The 18,862-nt window shown below is 48.2% G+C and overlaps 1 protein-coding gene across 2 annotated transcripts in view; it reads left to right on the plus strand.

The window, feature by feature from the left end:
- CHD2 (chromodomain helicase DNA binding protein 2) overlaps positions 1-18,862 on the plus strand; it is a 1,941,047-nt gene that overhangs the window by 559,156 nt on the left and 1,363,029 nt on the right. For both annotated transcript variants that reach the window (XM_085644496.1, XM_085644497.1), the window contains exons 12-13: positions 14,193-14,317; positions 15,190-15,406. In XM_085644496.1, the coding sequence (XP_085500622.1) occupies positions 14,193-14,317; positions 15,190-15,406 (342 nt within the window). The remainder of the gene's footprint in view (positions 1-14,192; positions 14,318-15,189; positions 15,407-18,862) is intronic.

Here is an 18,862-nt window from a genome sequence, read left to right on the forward strand (position 1 = left end):
GTGCCAGTGTCACTATGGTGAAAGACACACTGGTTTCCCTTGAGCAATATTTGATTGGGAAGTCTTACCCAGTCACCAATGCTGACAGTGTCACCACTTGTCATCCCATGGCCATGGTGACATTAGGCTGGGGGTGGTTACTGGCCTGAAACAGGCAGTGGTCTCTCCAAAGTTGCCAGCTGCATGTCTGCTAGGAAATGATCTGGAAACCTTAGCCTGGGCTGAGGTTGAGCTAAAGGCCCTTGCAGCCATGCTGGGCATCCCTGAATTGATGTGTGTGCAAACCAGAGCACAGAGCAAAAGGAAGGGTGAAAAAGTAGGTCTGGAGCCTGAAATAATGGCCCAACCAACCAAGAGAAAATGTAAGAAGACTGGGGAACCAGCTTCTGTACAGCAAAACATTCAGGACCCCTCTCTACAGGGAGAGGATTTGGATATCCCTGAGGGAACTGAGCCCAAGGAGCTTGACCCTTACCAGGTTGAACTCTTGGGACCAGGGGGACCCTCTAGGGAAGAGCTGTGTCAGGGTCAGCGAGACTGTCCCACTCTTGAAAACCTGAGGCAGCAAGCTGCTTCAGAAGCAAAGGGAAATGTCAGTGGTACCCACAGAGCTTATTGGGAAGAGGGATTACTGTATGCTGAGGCAAGATACCCCACTCCTGGAACCACCAGGAGGGTGGTAGTGCCACAGAAGTACAGGGAGTTCCTCCTAACTTTGGCTCATGACATCCCCCTAGCTGGACATCTGGGGCAATCCAAAACTTGGGAAAGGCTAGTGAGTCACTTTTACTGGCCCCAGATGCACCAAAAGGTGAAGGAGTTTGTCAGCTCCTGTGTTACCTGTCAAGCCAGTGGCAAGACAGGTGGCCACCCAAAGGCCCCCCTCATCCCACTACCAGTGGTGGGGGGTGCCCTTTGAAAGGGTAGGAGTGGACATTGTGGGTCCACTTGAACCTCCCACAGCCTCAGGGAACAAATGTATTCTAGTAGTAGTGGATCATGCTACTAGGTACCCTGAAGCAATTCCACTTAGGACTACTACAGCCCCTGCAGTAGCCAAGGCCCTCCTGGGTGTTTTCACCAGGGTAGGGTTTCCTAAGGAGGTGGTTTCAGACAGAGGTTCGAACTTCATGTCTGCTTTCCTGACACACGTGGAAGGAGTGTGGAGTGCAGTACAAATTTACTACACCCTACCATCCACAAACCAGTGGCCTTGTTGAGAGATTTAACAAGACATTGAAAGGCATGATCATGGGTCTCCCTGAGAAACTCAAAAGGAGATGGGATGTCCTGTTACCATGCCTGCTTTTTGCTTTAAGAGAAGTTCCACAGAAGGGAGTAGGATTCTCACCCTTTGAACTTCTATTTGGTCATCCTGTGAGGGTACCACTGTGTCTTGTAAAAGAGGGCTGGGAGAGGCCTCTTCAAGAGCCCAAACAAGACATAGTGGACTATGTGCTTGGCCTAAGGTCCAGAATGGCTGAGTACATGGAGAAAGCATCCAAAAACCTTGAGGCCAGCCAGGAGCTTCAGAAGCACTGGTATGACCAAAAAGCTGCACTTGTTGAATTTCAACCTGGGCAACAGGTGTGGGTTTTGGAGCCAGTGGCACCAAGGGCCCTCCAAGATAAATGGAGTGGCCCTTACCCTATCCTAGAGAGAAAGAGTGAGGTCACCTATTTAGTTTACCTGGGCACTAGCAGGACACCCAAAAGGGTTATCCATGTGAACCGCCTTAAGCTCTACAATGACAGGGCTGACATCACCATGCTGATGGTGACTGATGAGGAACAGGAAGCAGAGAGTGAACCTCTCCCTGACCTCCTCTCCTACAGCCCACAAGATGGGTCAGTAGATGGTGTAGTCCTGGTCTGACAAACTGGTGTACCCATGATGTGGACACTGGTGACAGTGCACCTGTCAAGAACAAAATCTATCGCCAGTCAGACCAAGTCAAGGAAAGCATCAAAGCTGAGGTCAGCAAGATGCTGGAGTTAGGGGTCATTGAACCCTTTGAGAGCCCCTGGGCTAGCCCAGTGGGTCTGGCCCCCAAACCTCATCAACAAGGTGGAAAGAGAGTGATGAGGTTCTGTGTGGACTATAGAGGGCTCAACTCTGTCACCAAGACAGATGCTCACCCTATTCCAAGAGCTGATGACCTGATAGATAAATTAGGGGCAGCTCAAGTCCTCAGTACCTTTGACTTAACTGCAGGGTACTGGCAGATTGGCATGGCCCCAGGAGCAAAAGAAAAGACAGCATTCTCCACTCCTGGTGTGCATTATCAGTTTACTGTGATGCCCATTGGGTTAAAGAGTGCCCCTGCCACCTTCCAGAGGTTGGTGAACCATGTCCTGGCTGGGCTGGAGTCCTTTAGTGCAGCTTATCTTGATGATATTGCTGTCTTTAGTTTCCACCTGGCAGGATCACCTGATCCACCTTGGGAAGGCTTTAGATGCTCCGCAAAATGCAGGTCTCACTGTCAAGGCATCCAAATGCCAGATAGGGCAAGGCACTGTGGTGTTCTTGGGCCACCTTGTAGGTGGAGGCCTGGTACAACCCTTACAACCCAAGATCCAGACCATCCTGGACTGGGTAGCTCCAACAACCCAGACCCAAGTCAGGGCATTCCTTGGCTTGCCTGGGTACTACAGGAGGTTTGTGAAGGGATATGGGTCCATTGTGACTCACCTCCAAGAAGATGCCCAAGAAGGTCAACTGGACAGTTAGTTGCCAAAAGGCTTTTGACACCCTGAAAGAAGTAATGTGCTCAGCACCAATTCTAAAAGCTCCAGATTATGCCAAGCAGTTCATAGTGCAGACCGATGTCTCTGAGCTAAGGATAGGAGCGGTCCTATCCCAGACCAATGATGAAGGCCAAGACCAACCTGTTGCTTTTATAAGCAGGAGGCTACTCCCCAGAGAGCAGCATTGGAGTGCCATTGAGAGGGAGGCCTTTGCTGTGGTTTGGTCCCTGAAGACGTTGAGGCCATACTTGTTTGGTACTCACTTCTGGTTCAAACTGACCACAGACCTCTCAGATGGCTAATGCAGATGAAAGGGGAAAATCCAAAACTACAGGGAATGGACTTTGAAGTGGAACACAGACCAGGGACTGCCAATGCAGATGGACTTTCCAGGTTCTTCCACTTAGACAATGAAGACTCCATAGGGCAAGGTTAGTCTCATCACCTTTCGTTTGGAGGGGGGTGGGGGGGGGGGGGGTTGTGTGAGAAAGTGCCATCTTTCTTGCATGGTATTCCCCCACTTTTTGCTGAATGTACTTTGACTGAGTGTGCCCTGGACTCCTGCCAATCAGGTGCCCAGGGCCTATGTTCCTTCCCTAAAAACGTCAAATCCAAATTGGCAAACCCTGGCCACATGTCAGCCCCTGGTAAATGGTACCCTAGGTACCCAGGGCCTTGTGACCAGGGAAGGCCCCTATGGGCTACAGTACTCATTGTGCCACCCTTAGAGGCCCTCTACCCTTACACACACACACACTGCCCTTGCAGGCTAGGTGTCTGGGTGCAAGACAAAACAAAAAGTCGACATGGCACACATCCCTGTGTGTCATGCCCACCACCTACACTGCCCTGGCATACATCAGCCACCTCTCTAGCTGGGTACAGTGCCCTGTGCCCCTACAGTACCCAAGTCCATTCCTGGGCACTGTAAGTGCAGTGCTGCCATTTAAGAGTACATGGTGCTGAGAGCTCGTCAAACACGAACTCCACAGCACTATAATGGCAACACTGAAGACTGAGAAGTTTGGTATCAACTTCTCAGCACATTAAACCCGCACTGATGCCAGTGTGGGATTTAATGTACCAAGCATCTCAGAGGGCATCTTAGAGATGCCCCCTGAAACCTAACCTACAAGCCACGTCTGGTCTGAGAGGCTGCCTAGGCTGCCACACAGCAGACATGTTACTGGACCCCTGGGTAGGAGAGCCCCTGCTCTCCTGGGCGTGCAACAATGCACATCCTGGGCGAGGTGATAGGTCTCCTCCCTCAGGATTTTCTCAACTGTTTGTAGGAAAGGTCCCAGTGCTGAACCCAGGTGTCCAGCACTGAGTAAGAAAAGTAACTAAAAAGTAACTTACCTGTGAATTGAATTTCCTTCCATAGGATAACATTGGGGGTTCTTTGTGAAAAAGTTTCGAAGTGTCATCTTTTGAAATACAAGAATATTTTTTAAAAATCGTCCAAACTGGAAAACGTAATTACTTACCTGTTTTAAGTAGATGTCCCAGTTCTGAATCTAGGAGTCCAGCACTGGATAACAAAAGTAACACAAAAGTAACTTACCTGCTAAGTGAATTTCCTCCCATAGGATAACATTGGTGATTCTATGTGAAAAAGTTTGTCCACTTTTTGAAATGTAATAATATTCCTTAAAAATCATACCATTAACCAAAACACATTTACTCGCCTGTTTTCAGGAAATGTCCCAGGTCTGAGTCTAGGATCCAGTTCTGTGTTAGCAAAAATAATCTGAAAAGTAATTAACTGCATTTTTCTTAAAAGGCCCATTCATTTGAATGTACTATACCTGCAATGTGTTGCAAACTGTTTACTTAAAACTGTAACCAAAACCAGTACAAGTCATACTGCAATTTTGAACTGTGTTCATACAAGTAATTTACTACTGCAAAGTTTTTATATGTGTACCTGTACCAGGCCTGCTTGGTTCTCGAAATAAAACAGTATTGTTTTTTTATACAAAACAATTGGCCTAGAGTTCAGTTCTTGAGTGTGTGAGACCATTTGCTAACTGAGTGTGTACATCAAAGGCTTTTCACTGTCCTCTGATACTGCCTTACTGCTCGACCAAGATACCACTTTAGAGAGTAAGGTTCTATCTAACTTTAACCTCTGCCAAACCTTTGGAGACCCTTCGACTCTATACACACTGTACCTCACTTTGGTGCAGTATATATAGAGCCAGTTTCTTACACATGTCGACTCTTAACTTTGTTCTGCACCAAAACATGCAGCCCGCAATGGCAGTGTGTGGGGGTAAAGGTACAGTACCTCTAAGGGTCGAATAATAAGTGCTGCAGCCCTTAGAGGCCTTCCTTGGTCACAGTGCCCCCGGTACCCATGGTACCTTCTACAAGGGATTTACATGTGACCAGAGGGTTGCAAATTGGGTTTTGCGATGGTACAGTTTGGGGAAAGAACATAGACCCTTGGTACCTGGTTGGCATGAACCCAGGGCACACTCAGTCAAAGTACATCAACATTGGGCACAAAGTGTGGGGCAACCATGCAAAAAGGGGTACTTTCCTACACAGTTATCTTGTCAAGACAAGCAGTCTTCAGTCCAGTTCCAATGTCAGTGGTCCCTTGCAATTAACTTTTATGAAGTGGTCCTGATGCTAGGGATGCAGGATGCGGTAGATTCTCAAGATACTGTGCAGTCGATGAGGGTTGAAATCCCTTGAAGTACTCTTTATTCAAGCAAAAGTCCAGTTACCAATGGATTACTGGTTACCGGGCACAACAAGCACAACGGTTTCCTTTTTTTGGCAATGACACTCCTTGAGATCGACCAAACTGTACTCCCAACAGCTCTTATAGGTCCAATAGACTGTGGTGGTATACTTGAGCATCGAGTCTCGATCTCCCGGGCTGCACTATGAGGATGAGTGAAGATCCAGGGATATGGGCTTCCAACACACCCATGCAGGCTTCTTTATCTCATGTGGCCCTGTGCTGTGTGCAAAAAGCCATTCAACTGACTCTTGGAGTCTCTGCTTCTGGCTGGGCTCAGGAGGCAACTTTCCCACAATTAGAACACAACAGGCACAGTCCATTCTTTTGCTAGTCCAAGGAGCAGCAGGTGCAGTCCAACTTCGGTGCAGCCTCTTCCTTGCCAGTTTCAGGGTCAGCAGGGCAATCCTTCTAAAAGTAAATGCACACCAGGGGACCAGGGGGAACAAAAACCCAACCAACGACATACTGCTCCCTAGTCATTGAGAATATACACAGAATACGTCTAGTTATGACGATGGGATGAAAAGAAGACGTTAGGTGTCAAAGGGAGTGTGCTCCTTTAAGAACAAGAACCCTCAATCAACCGCGTGTGACATGTTTCATCATAGGTGTGGCTATAGTGACTGGTGTGGGCTAAATCTCTCCAACAGTGACTGGTGTGGGCTAAATCTCTCCAACAGAGGATTAGAGGTGTTTTCAATCAGATGAACAGAGTAAAGGTTCTAAGTGAGGGGCCAAGTGCAGGTAAAAAGTGTGGTGAATAAAACTACCTGCTGCTGGGCTTTAATCTGCACTTTATTCTGGTGCCGCTATTGGATAGAGGGACCAGAATAAATCATGAGGACTGGGGGTTTGGAAAAAATTCCCACTCTGTCTGGTCAACCTGTTTCTGCCCATTACTGACCCACTGAATGGTTCAAAGGCATTGTAAGAAAGTGGCTCTGTATATAATGCACCCAAGTAAGGTTCAGTGTGTAAAGAGTCCAATAGTCCCCAGAGGTTTGGCAGAGGTTAAAGTTAGATATAACCTTACTCTCTAAAGTGGTAGCTTGGTCGAGCAGTAGGGCAGTATCAGCCCTGGTGCATCTCCTGTAAACAGTTGAAAGAAATAGTTTTTGTAAAACGGGCGATTTTTAAGGAATATTTCAAAGTTGCAAAAATCGACACTTAGAAGATTTTCTGATAAAAACCAGGCAATGTTATCCTATGAGGGGAAATCAGGTTATCGGAAAATCACGGTTATAATGACTTTTTAGGGTCAGTGCTGGGCACCAAGATCCAGCACTGGGATCTCTCCTGGTAACAGGTGAGTAATTTCGTTTTCGTTGATCGGATGATTTTTAGTGAATATTTCAAAGTTTCAAAACTCGACACTTTGAAGAATTACCAAGTGAAAACCAGTCAATGTTACCCTATGGAGAAAATGTGAGTTATCGGCTTTCAGGTAAGTACTCGACTGCCAGAGTTAAAGTTCTGGGGCAAGACTCAGAGGTTTCCCAGGTTCAGGTAGGTACAGTAGTTACACCCTCAGCGGCACAGGGGCAGCCGGGTGCAGAGAGAGTAGGCCCAATGTTAGCCTGTGGCGGGCAGGGGGCCTTTGGTTGGTGGCTGCTAGCAGGCAGACCACGCGGCTTTGGGAGCGGAGCTCCTGGTCACTTACACAGGGTAAGTGGGGAAGTAGAATAGAACAGATGCTGCACTTCCAGGGGCACTGGGGCGGCTGGGTGCAGGGTGCTTTTGAGCCGTCGGGCGCTCACTGGATTTCAATGGGAAAGCTGCGTGATGAACAAAGGCTGCAAGCTCGGGGACGGAGATTCTTCAGGTGCGACCACCTCTTCGAAGGGTAAGTTGGGAAGCTGTAGGTTAGGTAGGCCCCAGGAGTTGGGCACAGGGGGCCGCAGGGCGCCGGGTGCAGGGGTGTGTTTTGGCGTTGGGAAATCTTACCCTCTGCTGGTCGCATTTGGGGGGGGTCCCTAGTATTGAGGCTGCAGGCGTCGTCAGGAGCATCGAGGAGGGTCCTTGGTTGCTGGATTCTTGGTCGCAGTCGCCGGGGGGACGTCCTCGTGGTCTTTGTTCACTCAGGCACAGGCCGGGCTTGGCAGGTGCAGAGTGTGCTGGATTCGCAGTTCCTGGCTGGCACCAGGGTTTTTTTCTGTTTGAGCAGAACCACTGCTCGTGGAAGTCCCAGTCTTTAGATGAGCAAAGCAGTCAGGTTCTCCGGGGTTTTTGAGGTTGTTGACCACTGGAGACGCCGGGGTTTAGCAGGAGCAGGTTCGAGGGTCGACAGGCCGGTAGGGCTGGGGCCAAGTCAGTTAGTGTCGTCCTCTTGTGAGCAGCTGCACTGCAGGTCTTCTTTCTTGTTCTTTGTAGTTTCGGAATCGGGATCTGAGGAAGGAAGATTCAGGGTGCCCCTAAATACTAACTTTAGGGGCGTTACTGTGGGAAAGGTCAGGGACCAATGGGGCCCCTTCCCGGGCTGAGTACACCCCCTATCCTGCCACACTCCAGTGGGAGGGGGGCAGGAGCCTGGTCCTGATTGGGTAGGGCTCCCCATCCTCAAGATGGCAAGAGCCCGGAGTTGTGCTTCACCTCTCCTCCCCCACCTGAGGGGTGAGGTTGGCAGAGGCTGGCACACCCCCTTTCCTCACTTGGGTTTTCCCGCCAGTCTTCCCGTCAGAGTGGGGTCAGAACCGGTGGGGACCAGTTGCTGAGTACAGCAAGTGGTCTGGGGAGGCTCACAAAAGCGGCATGCCTTTGAAGCTTCCCCTGCCCATCCTGGGGGAGGAGGCCTAGCACCTCGCCCCAGGATGTGCTTTGTTGCAGGCCCACGGGAGCGGAGGGCTCTCTACCCAGGGGGCCAGCAACATGTCTGCTGGGTGGCAGCCTAGGCAGCCTCTCAGTCCGGACGTGGGTTAGTTTCAGGGGGCAACTCTAAGTTGCCCTCTGTCATGCATTTTACATTAAATCCCACACTGGCATCAGTGTGGATTTAATGTGCTGAGAAGTTTGATACCAAACTTCTCAGTCTTCAGTGTAGCCATCATGGTGCTGTGGAGTTCGTGATGACGACTTCCCAGCACCATATACTCTTAATGGCAGCACTGCACTTACAGTGCCCAGGAATGGACCTGGGTACTGTAGGGGTGCAGGGCTCATGCACCTGTACCCACACCACTGGCATAGGGCACCCAGCTAGAGGGGTGACTGTGGTATGCTAGGGCAGTGTGTTGTGGGCATGGCACACAGGGGTGTGTGCCATGTCGAATCTTTGTTTTGTTCTGTACCAGGACAATTTGCCAATTGTGTTCAGGTTTCCATACAGTTTTAGGGAAGGAACACAGGCCATAGGCACCTGATTGGCTGGAGCCCAGGGCACACTCAGTCAAAGTATATCAGCAAAAAGTGGGGGCATACCGTGCAAGAAAGATGGCACTTTCTCACAGGCATTCATCAGGACCAAGGTGATAATGTTTCTCTGGAAAAAGAATAGGAAGTACTGGCTCACAGACATGAGCCAGGTGGTTTCGGAGATGGCCACCATGAGTGTCAGAATCAACTGTTGTGCTAAGAAACAAGAACATGAGGTTCATGATAAGTGTTCACACAGACTAGTATGACACCTAACTTGCCAAGTGTGCTACCATCTGTTATTGATTAGCTACTGTGAATAGGTGTGTGTCATGCCTGTCACCAGTCTCCACACTCAGGCTTTATAGAGAAATCCAGGGTACTGTTACCTAGAGCAGTATATGCAATAGAAATAAGTTAAACTCAGCAAAACACGGACCAAATAATTATTCACAATTAACCAAAACAGTGTCTCGTGTAAAGACATTGAAGGAAAATATATTGAGAAACCACTTGAAAGGGTCCTTTGCTTCGCATAGGAGCCCAGTCAACAATGCGTGGTCGTACGGGCTGAGAGGTTTTGTTGGCTGAGCGTGGGTAACTGGGTTAAACGTACCGGTCACAAAGATGACGTGATAGGTTTGTATAGCCGCTCACAGTCTGCCCAGTAACCATATTGAAGCGGTCGACCTGGTCAATTGCTAAAGCTAAACATAACAAGACCTGCATAACAGAACAGATATAGAAGCATTCCATGCCCCATATGGTCCCCATTATCTTCAGAGTCCCTGTCTGTGTCTCCCGTGGCGAGAGAGGAAAACAATTACGCCGGACATGTCTTTTTAAAGGGACAGGAACACCTCTGCTTCGCTCCGTTGGCGAGTGGTAGCCAACACCAGGCACCTTGCGGTCCTGGTGTGAGGAGGGAATTTTATAATGAAGCATGTGACCCTTGAGTGAGTGAGGGTTCTTGTCCTTAAAAGAGCGCGCTCCCTTTGACCCCTAACAATCTTCTTTCCTCCCCTCTTTATGACCAGAAGTATTTTGTGTTTATTCTCACAGCTTTCTAAAAGTGGCACGTGGCAACAAGTTCCATTAATTTCTACCTGGGCATTAAGTTGGGCTTAATATGAGTTGTTTGATACTCGGAAGTATCAATTTTGGTAGTCCATTCAGAAGTTAGCATCACTGAGGTGTTAAGCGTGTAGTTCTGAACTCGCCAATAGGGCTTCCAGTCTCTCCGCTGTAAAAATGACAATTGCAGCTTGTTACTGCTAGAACATGGTAACCACATGTTCTACTTTACTAAAGTGCTGCACCCTGCCTTAGGAGTCGATATGCCTGCTGTAGAGGTGACTTACACATAATACAAAGAGAGTTTGGGCTTTGCTATTGCTTGAAATGACAAAGTTGAGTTAGCAGTTTTAAACTGCTCTGCCAGTCTGCAATGGGAGGCTGGGAGTCAAATTTTTTCTAGTCCCACTGGGATGGCACAACAAGTGCTGCAGTCCCTGAGGACACACTAACTTACAGGCCCTGTGTACCATATACTAGGGACTTAGAGGTAAGTTAGCCTATGCCAATTGGGTGTAGGCCAACCAAACGTACATGTTTAAGGGTCAGGGCACTGAGTTCTGGTTAGCAGGCCTCAGTGCACTCTGAGTCATAAAACCAGCAGTTCAAAACTGTGGTGGTGAAAAGAGGCATTTCCTTTCAACAAGACATTTCTGACAATGAAGTGTATTCTGGGGCGTTCTAAATTCGTTAAAGGAGCATCACTAATTATAATTGCCTGTTACAGAAAACAAATGAATGTTGCATAGAATAGGCATGTTTTCTACATGGAACCAATTTCTGACAGCGATCCATCATTACAGACAAAGACAGAGAACGTCTGTTTATGAATTCAAAGATGATACCAATTAATGAAAACCAGAATTAAAGAAGGTTCCATTTTCTTAATGTGTGTGCCGACACAGTATTGAGGAAATAAGAGGAGAGCATACTCTTGATGATTGTAGGAAAGTGCCCTCTTTTTGCATGCTTGCCCCCACTTTTTGTTAAAGTGCTTATGTACTTTGAGTGTGCCCTAGGTTCCTGCCAAACAGGTACCCAGGGCCTCTGTTCTTTCCCTAAAACTGCATTGAAAACAAAACACAATTGGCACTCTCAGGCCACAGGTCAGCCCCTTGTAAATGGTAACACAGGCACCAATGGCACTGTGGCCAGGGAAGTCCTCTTAGGGCTGCTGCACTTATTGTGCCACCCTTAGAGGCCCTGTACCTTTACACACACACACTGCCTTTGCAGACTGCGTATTTTGGTGCAGAACCAAGTGAAGAGTCGACATGGCACACATCCCTCTGTACCGTGCCTGCAACCCACTGCCCTGGCATAGATCAGCCTCCCGTCTAGCTGGGTGCACTATACCGGTGGTGAGCATACAGATGCTTGAGCCCTTTACCCCTACAGTGTCTAAGCCAATTCTTAGACATTGTAAGTGCAGTAAGTATATGGTGCTCAGAGTTTGTTATTACAAACTCCACAGCACCATAATGGCTTTACAGAAAACTGGGAAGTTTGGTATCAGCACATTAAACCCACACTGATGCCAGTTTGGGATTTAATGAAAAATGCGCACAGTGGGCATCTTAGAGATGCCCCCTGAAAAACAACCTAACACTGGTGTCCAGGCTGAGTGGCTGCTCACCAGCTGCCACCTCCAGACATACTTCTGGACCACTGGGCCGAGAGTCTGCTGCTCGTGGGGGTCTGAAACAATGCACATCCTGGTACAAGGTGACAAGCCTCCTCCCCCAGGATGGGCAAGGTCCATGAGGGGGAAACTTCAAAGGCTTGCCACCCTTTTGAGCTTCCCCAGGCCTTTTGTTGCTAACAGCAACTGGCCCCCACCGGTTCTGCCCCCACTTTGGGCTGGGGAATCGGCGGGAAAACCAAGTGAGAAAGGGAGGTGTGCCCACCTTTGCCAACTCCACACCTCAGGTGGGGTTAGGCGACGTGAAGCACAACTCTCAGTCCCCGCCATTTTGCAGATGGGGGGACCCAGCCAACCAGAGTGGGGCATTTGCCCCTCTCCTACTGGAGGGTGGCATAAAAGGGGGTGTACCCACTCCAAGGAAGGGACCCATTGGTCCCAACCTTTACTTATCTGTAACACCCCTAAATCTAGTATTTAGGGGTACCCCTGAACTTTATCTCCTCAGACAAGGACTGTCCCACCTCGAACCTGCCGAAGCTAAATCCCGGTGTGTCCTGCAGCTAGCAGCCTCAAGAATCCGAAGGACCTGCCCTGCCTTCCGCAACAAAGAATTTGTCCCCCTTGAACACCGGATTTGTTCACCCACAGACTCTGGCTCCAGCCTAATCTGCGAGTCTGCACCACTCTACACCCGATGCCCACGGCCCAAGTTCGAGTGGCCCAACCACCACTACAAGGTCTCCCCAGCGATCCTGACCGAAGATCTTGTGATCTCTGACCTGCCTCAACTCTCTCCACAACGCCTGCAATCTCTTTCTGGAGGATCCCCCTGACTGCGACCGGAGCTGGTAAGAAAACCCGATGCCAAAAACACCCCTGCATCCGACGTCCCACAGCCTTAGGTGGCCCAACCGATGGTGTCCCAGCATCCACGGGCATCCCAACATCCCTCTCCAACCGGTATGATATTCGTCCCCGAGCCCGCAGTCTTTGTCAAAACCGGAGAATCCCCATTGAAACCAACAGGGCCCCCGACTCGAACAGCACCCTACACCCAGCCGCCCCTGCACCGCTGCAGGTGTACTTTGGATACCAACTCTGATCCCCCTTTTCCCTGAGCCTAACACCAGGAGTTCAGCTCCTACAACCCTGTGGCCTGCTTGTGAGCAGCCACCAACTGGAGGCTCCCTATCCCCCATTGGATAACATTGGGCCATAGGTCTCTGCACCCAGCCACCCTAGTGCTGCTGACTGTGTTTTGAGAGTGCATTCTTGACCCTGAGGGAACCCTTGTTCTAACCCCAGAAACTCAGCCCCAAAGACCGAGTGCATACCTGTTAACCGATAACCTAATTTCTCTCCATAAGAATACACTGACTGTTTTCCCTTGAAAAATGTTTTAAGTGTGGAGTTGACTTGTATGGAACCTGAAAAACTACACCTGTGCCAAACTGATTTTACATTTTCTCTAGGAAATGTCCCAGTGTGATATCTAGACATATCACACTGATAGAAAAAGTAACTTAAAAAGTAATCTGTAAAGTAATTTCGACATTTTGACTTACCTTGCTTGGTTCTAGGAAATAAAAGAATATTTGTATTCAAACAAAACTGCTCTGAGTTCAGTCTTTGAGTGTGGGACATCATTTTGTGATTGAGTGTGTACAACAAATGCTTAACACTACCCCCTGATAAAGCCTTACTGCTCACCCACACTACCACAAATAGAGAGTAAGGATGCTATCGACTTTTACCTCTGCCTTCCTTTGGGGTTCCACTGGAATCTGTGCACACTATACCTCATTTGGTATAGTATGTACAAAGCCAGCTTCCTACAATGATTTAGAGCAAAATGTGCCTTGTGTGGTATTTTACCATTCAGGCCACTTTGTATTGCAAATCAACATGTTACTTCTGTGCTACCTAGATTCTTCAATGCTTAAAAGTTGGTTTATGTGTATTACTCACTCAATTCAGTCAAATAAATGAAATGAAGTATAAGTGGAAAACAAATAAGCTCATCATACCATACTGTAAGAGGTAGTAATATCTCCTGGGCACCCAGAGGAAAGGCAGTTGATTAGTCACTGCAAACGATAACTTAACTACATTCCTGGCTAACAGGTTTTTTTTTTTGTTCATGAAGTTTTACTGATTGCTCTGGAACACTGTTCGAGATAGAGGCGAAAAGGAGTATAAATATAGGCAAACTTGTATGGACAATGCAGAATGACTAATGGGGCACACCCATTGCATGATTTATGTATGTTTTATACAGTGTCTACATACAGTTTGATTGTGTTTGTAGAGGGCAACTGGAAGCATACTCCACCCTAATCTTAGTGAAATACTACCACATATGATCAGTATGTAAGTAGTATTTCTATTATGCAAACTTGGCTATAATACATAATCAATTCATTCAATTAAAATGCCTCCAAGGCTTTGAAAGAATAGTTTATTTCACCAGCAGATAAAATGTATCTTTTTTCCACATAACTTTCTTTTGTGACAGTATAATTGAATTTTCATGTGTGATGCCTCATGACCATGTTCTCATTGAGAAAACCGATTGGTGGTAAATGTTTTATTTTAACACTTGTATCCTCTTTTTTATGACTAGGTCCTGAGGCAGCGACCAAGGTTTGTTACATTGAAGAAACAACCTTCTTACATTGGTGGTGAGAACCTGGAGCTCAGGGATTATCAGCTGGATGGCCTCAACTGGCTGGCACACTCATGGTGCAAGTACGTGCAGAGGCTAATATCCTTGTATTGGGTCATTTGGTATATGCACATGATCGGATAGCTGTTTTATGATTCCATTGAATTTTGCAAGGACTTGGTCTGGTATCTCTCTGAGCCATGGGAACTCGGGCAGCGCCTGAGGTATGAAACTCTGTAAGGCCTAAAAACATCTTGGGTTGTGTTCATGTTCAGAAGAGATGTGGCCTAGCATTTTGGGGTAGGGCCAAGGCTTAAGGTATGTCACTGTTTGCAATGGCCGAGTGAGAGGAAACCTTGAATAAAATGCGCCCAATGCAGGTATCAGTGTTTTTAAGTTTAATTCATGTTTTTCATCCATCGCTTTTTATCTTTCGTTTTGTCTGTCACATATTAGATCATTAAGGCCCCCTGGTAGATAAAAACTACTGCTTCCTGCATACTTTCCTATGTTTTTAAGTACATAAAGGTTTGAATTGCAAGTAGTCCGTGTGCAGCAAATCATTGAAATAAGTGTGGTAAAGAAATGGGCAGAAAAACTACTAGTGAGAAGAGGAATAGGATGCGGAAGCATGTATGATTGTTCAATACAAACTTCAAAGAGATGAAGAAAAGGGGGAAATGCAGTAGCGCTAAACAACATTAAATCTGTGAAAGTCTGTTTGATCAGAGTTCAACTAGATTTTGCTGTGTTTTTTATGTATTTTTACGTTTTGGTTTAAATGGGAGCATGGAGTGCTGAACACGATACAAAAGCATGTTTTCTTCATCACTTTCTGTCAACTTTTAGGTTATTCTTTTAAATGTTTGTTTTAGTCTCTTGGCTACATCATTATACTGATATCACTGTATGATTAAATTTCTAACCAGTTCATTTCTTTATTGTCCACTTCCAGGAATAACAGTGTGATCCTTGCTGATGAGATGGGGTTGGGAAAAACCATACAAACTATATCATTCCTCTCCTACCTGTTCCACCAGCATCAATTGTATGGCCCTTTTCTGTTAGTCGTCCCATTGTCTACTATTACTTCCTGGCAGCGTGAATTTGAGATCTGGGCTCCAGAACTGAATGTAGTAACTTATATAGGAGACCTCCTGAGTAGAAACTCGGTATGTAGCTCTATTTTATTGTATATACATGTTTTCAATATGTATGTTTGTATGAATGTGCTTTACACTTGAAGGACATGCAAAGCACTGGGCTAAACACATATATGATTGAAAGTATCTGTTTCCTCATCCAGCTTCCACTCGCCCATACCCCCAGTATCATCCTTTAGTTTTCCTCCACATGCAACCTATATATTAATATATATTCGTTCCATTATGCCCCCACACTTGTAATTTTCAAATTAGATTACTGTAAATGTTTACTCACTGGATTTAAGAAGCTGACATTTTATGTAGTGTAGCAAAATGAGGTACAGTCGACCCTTATTGGCTTACAGGACTTAAATTAATCCCAAATGCTCTCTTTGTGGTAATGTGGGTGACCAGTTTAGGCTTATCAGAGGATAGTGTTAAGCATTTGTTATACACATAGAGTCAATAAATGAGACGAACACTCAAGAACATACTCAAGACCATTTTGAAAAATTGCAGATTTTAATATAATTTTAAACCCCAGGATCATCGGAATCAGGTAAGTACTTTAGAGGTTATCAATTTTTACTGTAAAATCAGTAGAAAAAGACAGCGCCTCGAACAAGGTCCTATGGGAGAAACATTTACTCCATAGTTACGCTTACAGACGTGTTACAGGACTGTTCTTCTGTACTTAGATAAGTAGGGGCTAAGGTCCAAGAAAGCATCAGCAGTTCAAATTTACTTGCCCTGGCATGTATGGGTGCAAAGGTGCTGCACTCGGTGGAAGTCAATAGGAAAAGAACCTGTAAAAAAAATTCTGCAAGTGGGGACTGGGGGACCAGTCCAGCAGAACCCATTGTGGGCGGGGGCTCTATATGTTCTCAGGACCACAGAGACACCGTCGGTTTACTTGAGCCTGAGCTGGGGTGCAGAGGTGATTTGTTCGGGTCTGTGATTTAGAGGCTCTCATGGTTCTTGGTGTTCCAGCAGAAGAGGTAAAAGATACGCTGCAGGGCCACTCTTGATATGGAGCTGGCCCCTCTCGAAGTCACTCAACGTGTAGGTAAGTTTTGGCGGCGGTAGTGTTCCGGCTGAACGCAAACCTTATTGCTGGCAGCTGGCTCAGGTACTGAGGGTATTGGTGCAGGGGGGCTTCTTGAGGGTCTAGCGGGTCTGTACTCTCTTGGGAGCTGGGGCTAACCTCTGGAAGCCACAATGTCTTCCTTCTGGGGCACTGCTGCCTCGGTTGGCCCAGTGGATCGTCAGAATGTTGTGTTGGGCAGATGCAGTCAGTGCCTGCTGGTTCCGGAAAGTGGCTCCTTTACTCCAAGGGAGATGTTGCTGGGTTGATGAAGTGCTGGGCAGACCTGCAAGGGTTTGGGGAGGCTGTTCCACTTCTGTATGAGTTGGTGTTAGTGATTTTTGGGGTAGCAGCAGTCAGGAAGGGTTTTGAGCCAAGTTAGGTGCTGATCTACAGTTCTCACGTCTTCGGCTCTTCTTTACCCTTCTTCTTTCAGGCAGACACATCTGAGTTCCTGGTGTCAGGGGGGCCACCTCACTACTAAATATAGGTGTGTTACGGGGAATGAAGGGTAGTAGCCAATGGGCAACTTACCCCTGGGGTCACTACTGTGAGAAAGTGCCATCTTTCTTGCATGGTATGCCCCCACTTTTTGCTGAATTGCTGAATGTACTTTGACTGAGTGTGCCCTGGACTCCTGCCAATCAGGTGCCCAGGGCCTATGTTCCTTTCCTGAAACACACAAAACCCATATTGGCAAACCCTGGCCACATGTCAGCCCCTGGTAAATGGTACCCTAGGTACCCAGGGCCTTGTGACCAGGGAAGGCCCCTTAGGGCTGCAGCACTCATTGTGCCACCCTTAGGGCCCCTGTACCCTTACACACACACACTGCCTTTGCAGGCTGGGTGTCTGGGTGCAAGACAAAACAAAGTCGACACGTCACACATCCCTGTGTGCCATGCCCATAACCTACACTGCCATGGCATACATCAGCCACCCCTCTAGCTGGGTGCCTTATACCAATGGTGTGGACACAGGAGCAGGAGCCCTGTGCCCCTACAGTACCCAGGTCCATTCCTGGGCACTGTAAGTGCAGTGCTGCCATTTAAGAGTACATGGTGCTGAGAGCTCGTCAAACACGAACTCCACAGCACCATAATGGCAACACTGAAGACTGAGAAGTTTGGTATCAAACTTCTCAGCACATTAAACCCACACTGATGCCAGTGTGGGATTTAATGTACCAAGCACCCCAGAGGGCATCTTAGAGATGCCCCCTTAAACCTAACCTACAATTCACGTCTGCTCTGAGGCTGCCTAGGCTGCCACACAGCAGACATGTTGCTGGACCCCTGGGTGGGAGAGCCCCTGCTCTCCTGGGCCTGCAACAATGCACATCCTGGGCGAGGTGCTAAATCTCCTCCCCCAGGATGGGTAGGGGGAAGCTTCAAAGGCATGCCGCCTCTGTGAGCTTCCCCAGGCCACTGCAACTCCCCACTCTGGCGGGAAGCTTGGCCGGAAACCCCAAATAGGGACAGGGGATGTGCCAGCCTGCCAACCCCACCCCTCAGGTGGGGGAGGCGAGGTGAAGCACATCTCCGGGCTCTCGTCATCTTGAAGATGAGAAGCCCTACCCTATCAGGACTAGGCTACTGCCCCCCTCCCACAGGAGAGAGGCAGGATAGGGGGTGTACCCACCCCAGGACAGGGACCCATTGGTCCCTGCCCTTCACCTACCTGTAACGCCCCTAAATCTAGTATTTAGGGGCACACTGAACCTTCCTTCCCCAGATTTCAGATTCCAAAATCCAAAGAAGAGCAAGAAAGAAGACCTGCCCTGCAGCTGCTAAGAAGAGGAAGACACCAACTGCTTTGGCCCCAGCCCTACCGGCATGTCGACCCTCGAACCTGCTCCTGCTCCAACCCGGCATCTCTTGTGGCCATCAACCTCACAAACCCCGGAGGACCGGCTACCTTTTGGCTCTAAGCCCCTGGGACTCCCATGAGTAGAGGCTCTACTCAAAACCTACCTCTAATCCCTGGCAGCAGCCCGGAACCGCGAACCCAGCACACTCTGCACCAGCCAAGCCTGGCCAGTGCCGGAGTGAACAAAGACCACGAGGACGACCCCACGGCGATTGTGACCCCGAGTCCGGCACCCAAGGACCTCCCTCGACACTCCTGAAGAAGCCTGCAGTCTCAGAACAAGGTGCCACCCCTACCGTGATCAACAGAGGGTAAGATTTCCCGACACCAAAAGGCACCCCTGCACGCGGCGCCCCGCGGCCCCCTGTGCCCAATCCCGGGGTACCTACCTATCCTCCAACTACCCATCTTACCTCTCGAAGTGGTGGTGGCACCTGAAGAATCCTAGTCCCCGAGCTTGCAGTCTTTTTCTAAACCGGAGATTTCCCATTGAAATCAATTGAGCGCCCGAAGGCTCAAAAGCACCCTGC

This window comes from Triturus cristatus, chromosome 3_1, assembly GCF_964204655.1.
Source record: "Triturus cristatus chromosome 3_1, aTriCri1.1, whole genome shotgun sequence".
In the NCBI taxonomy this organism is placed as follows: Eukaryota; Metazoa; Chordata; class Amphibia; order Caudata; family Salamandridae; genus Triturus; species Triturus cristatus.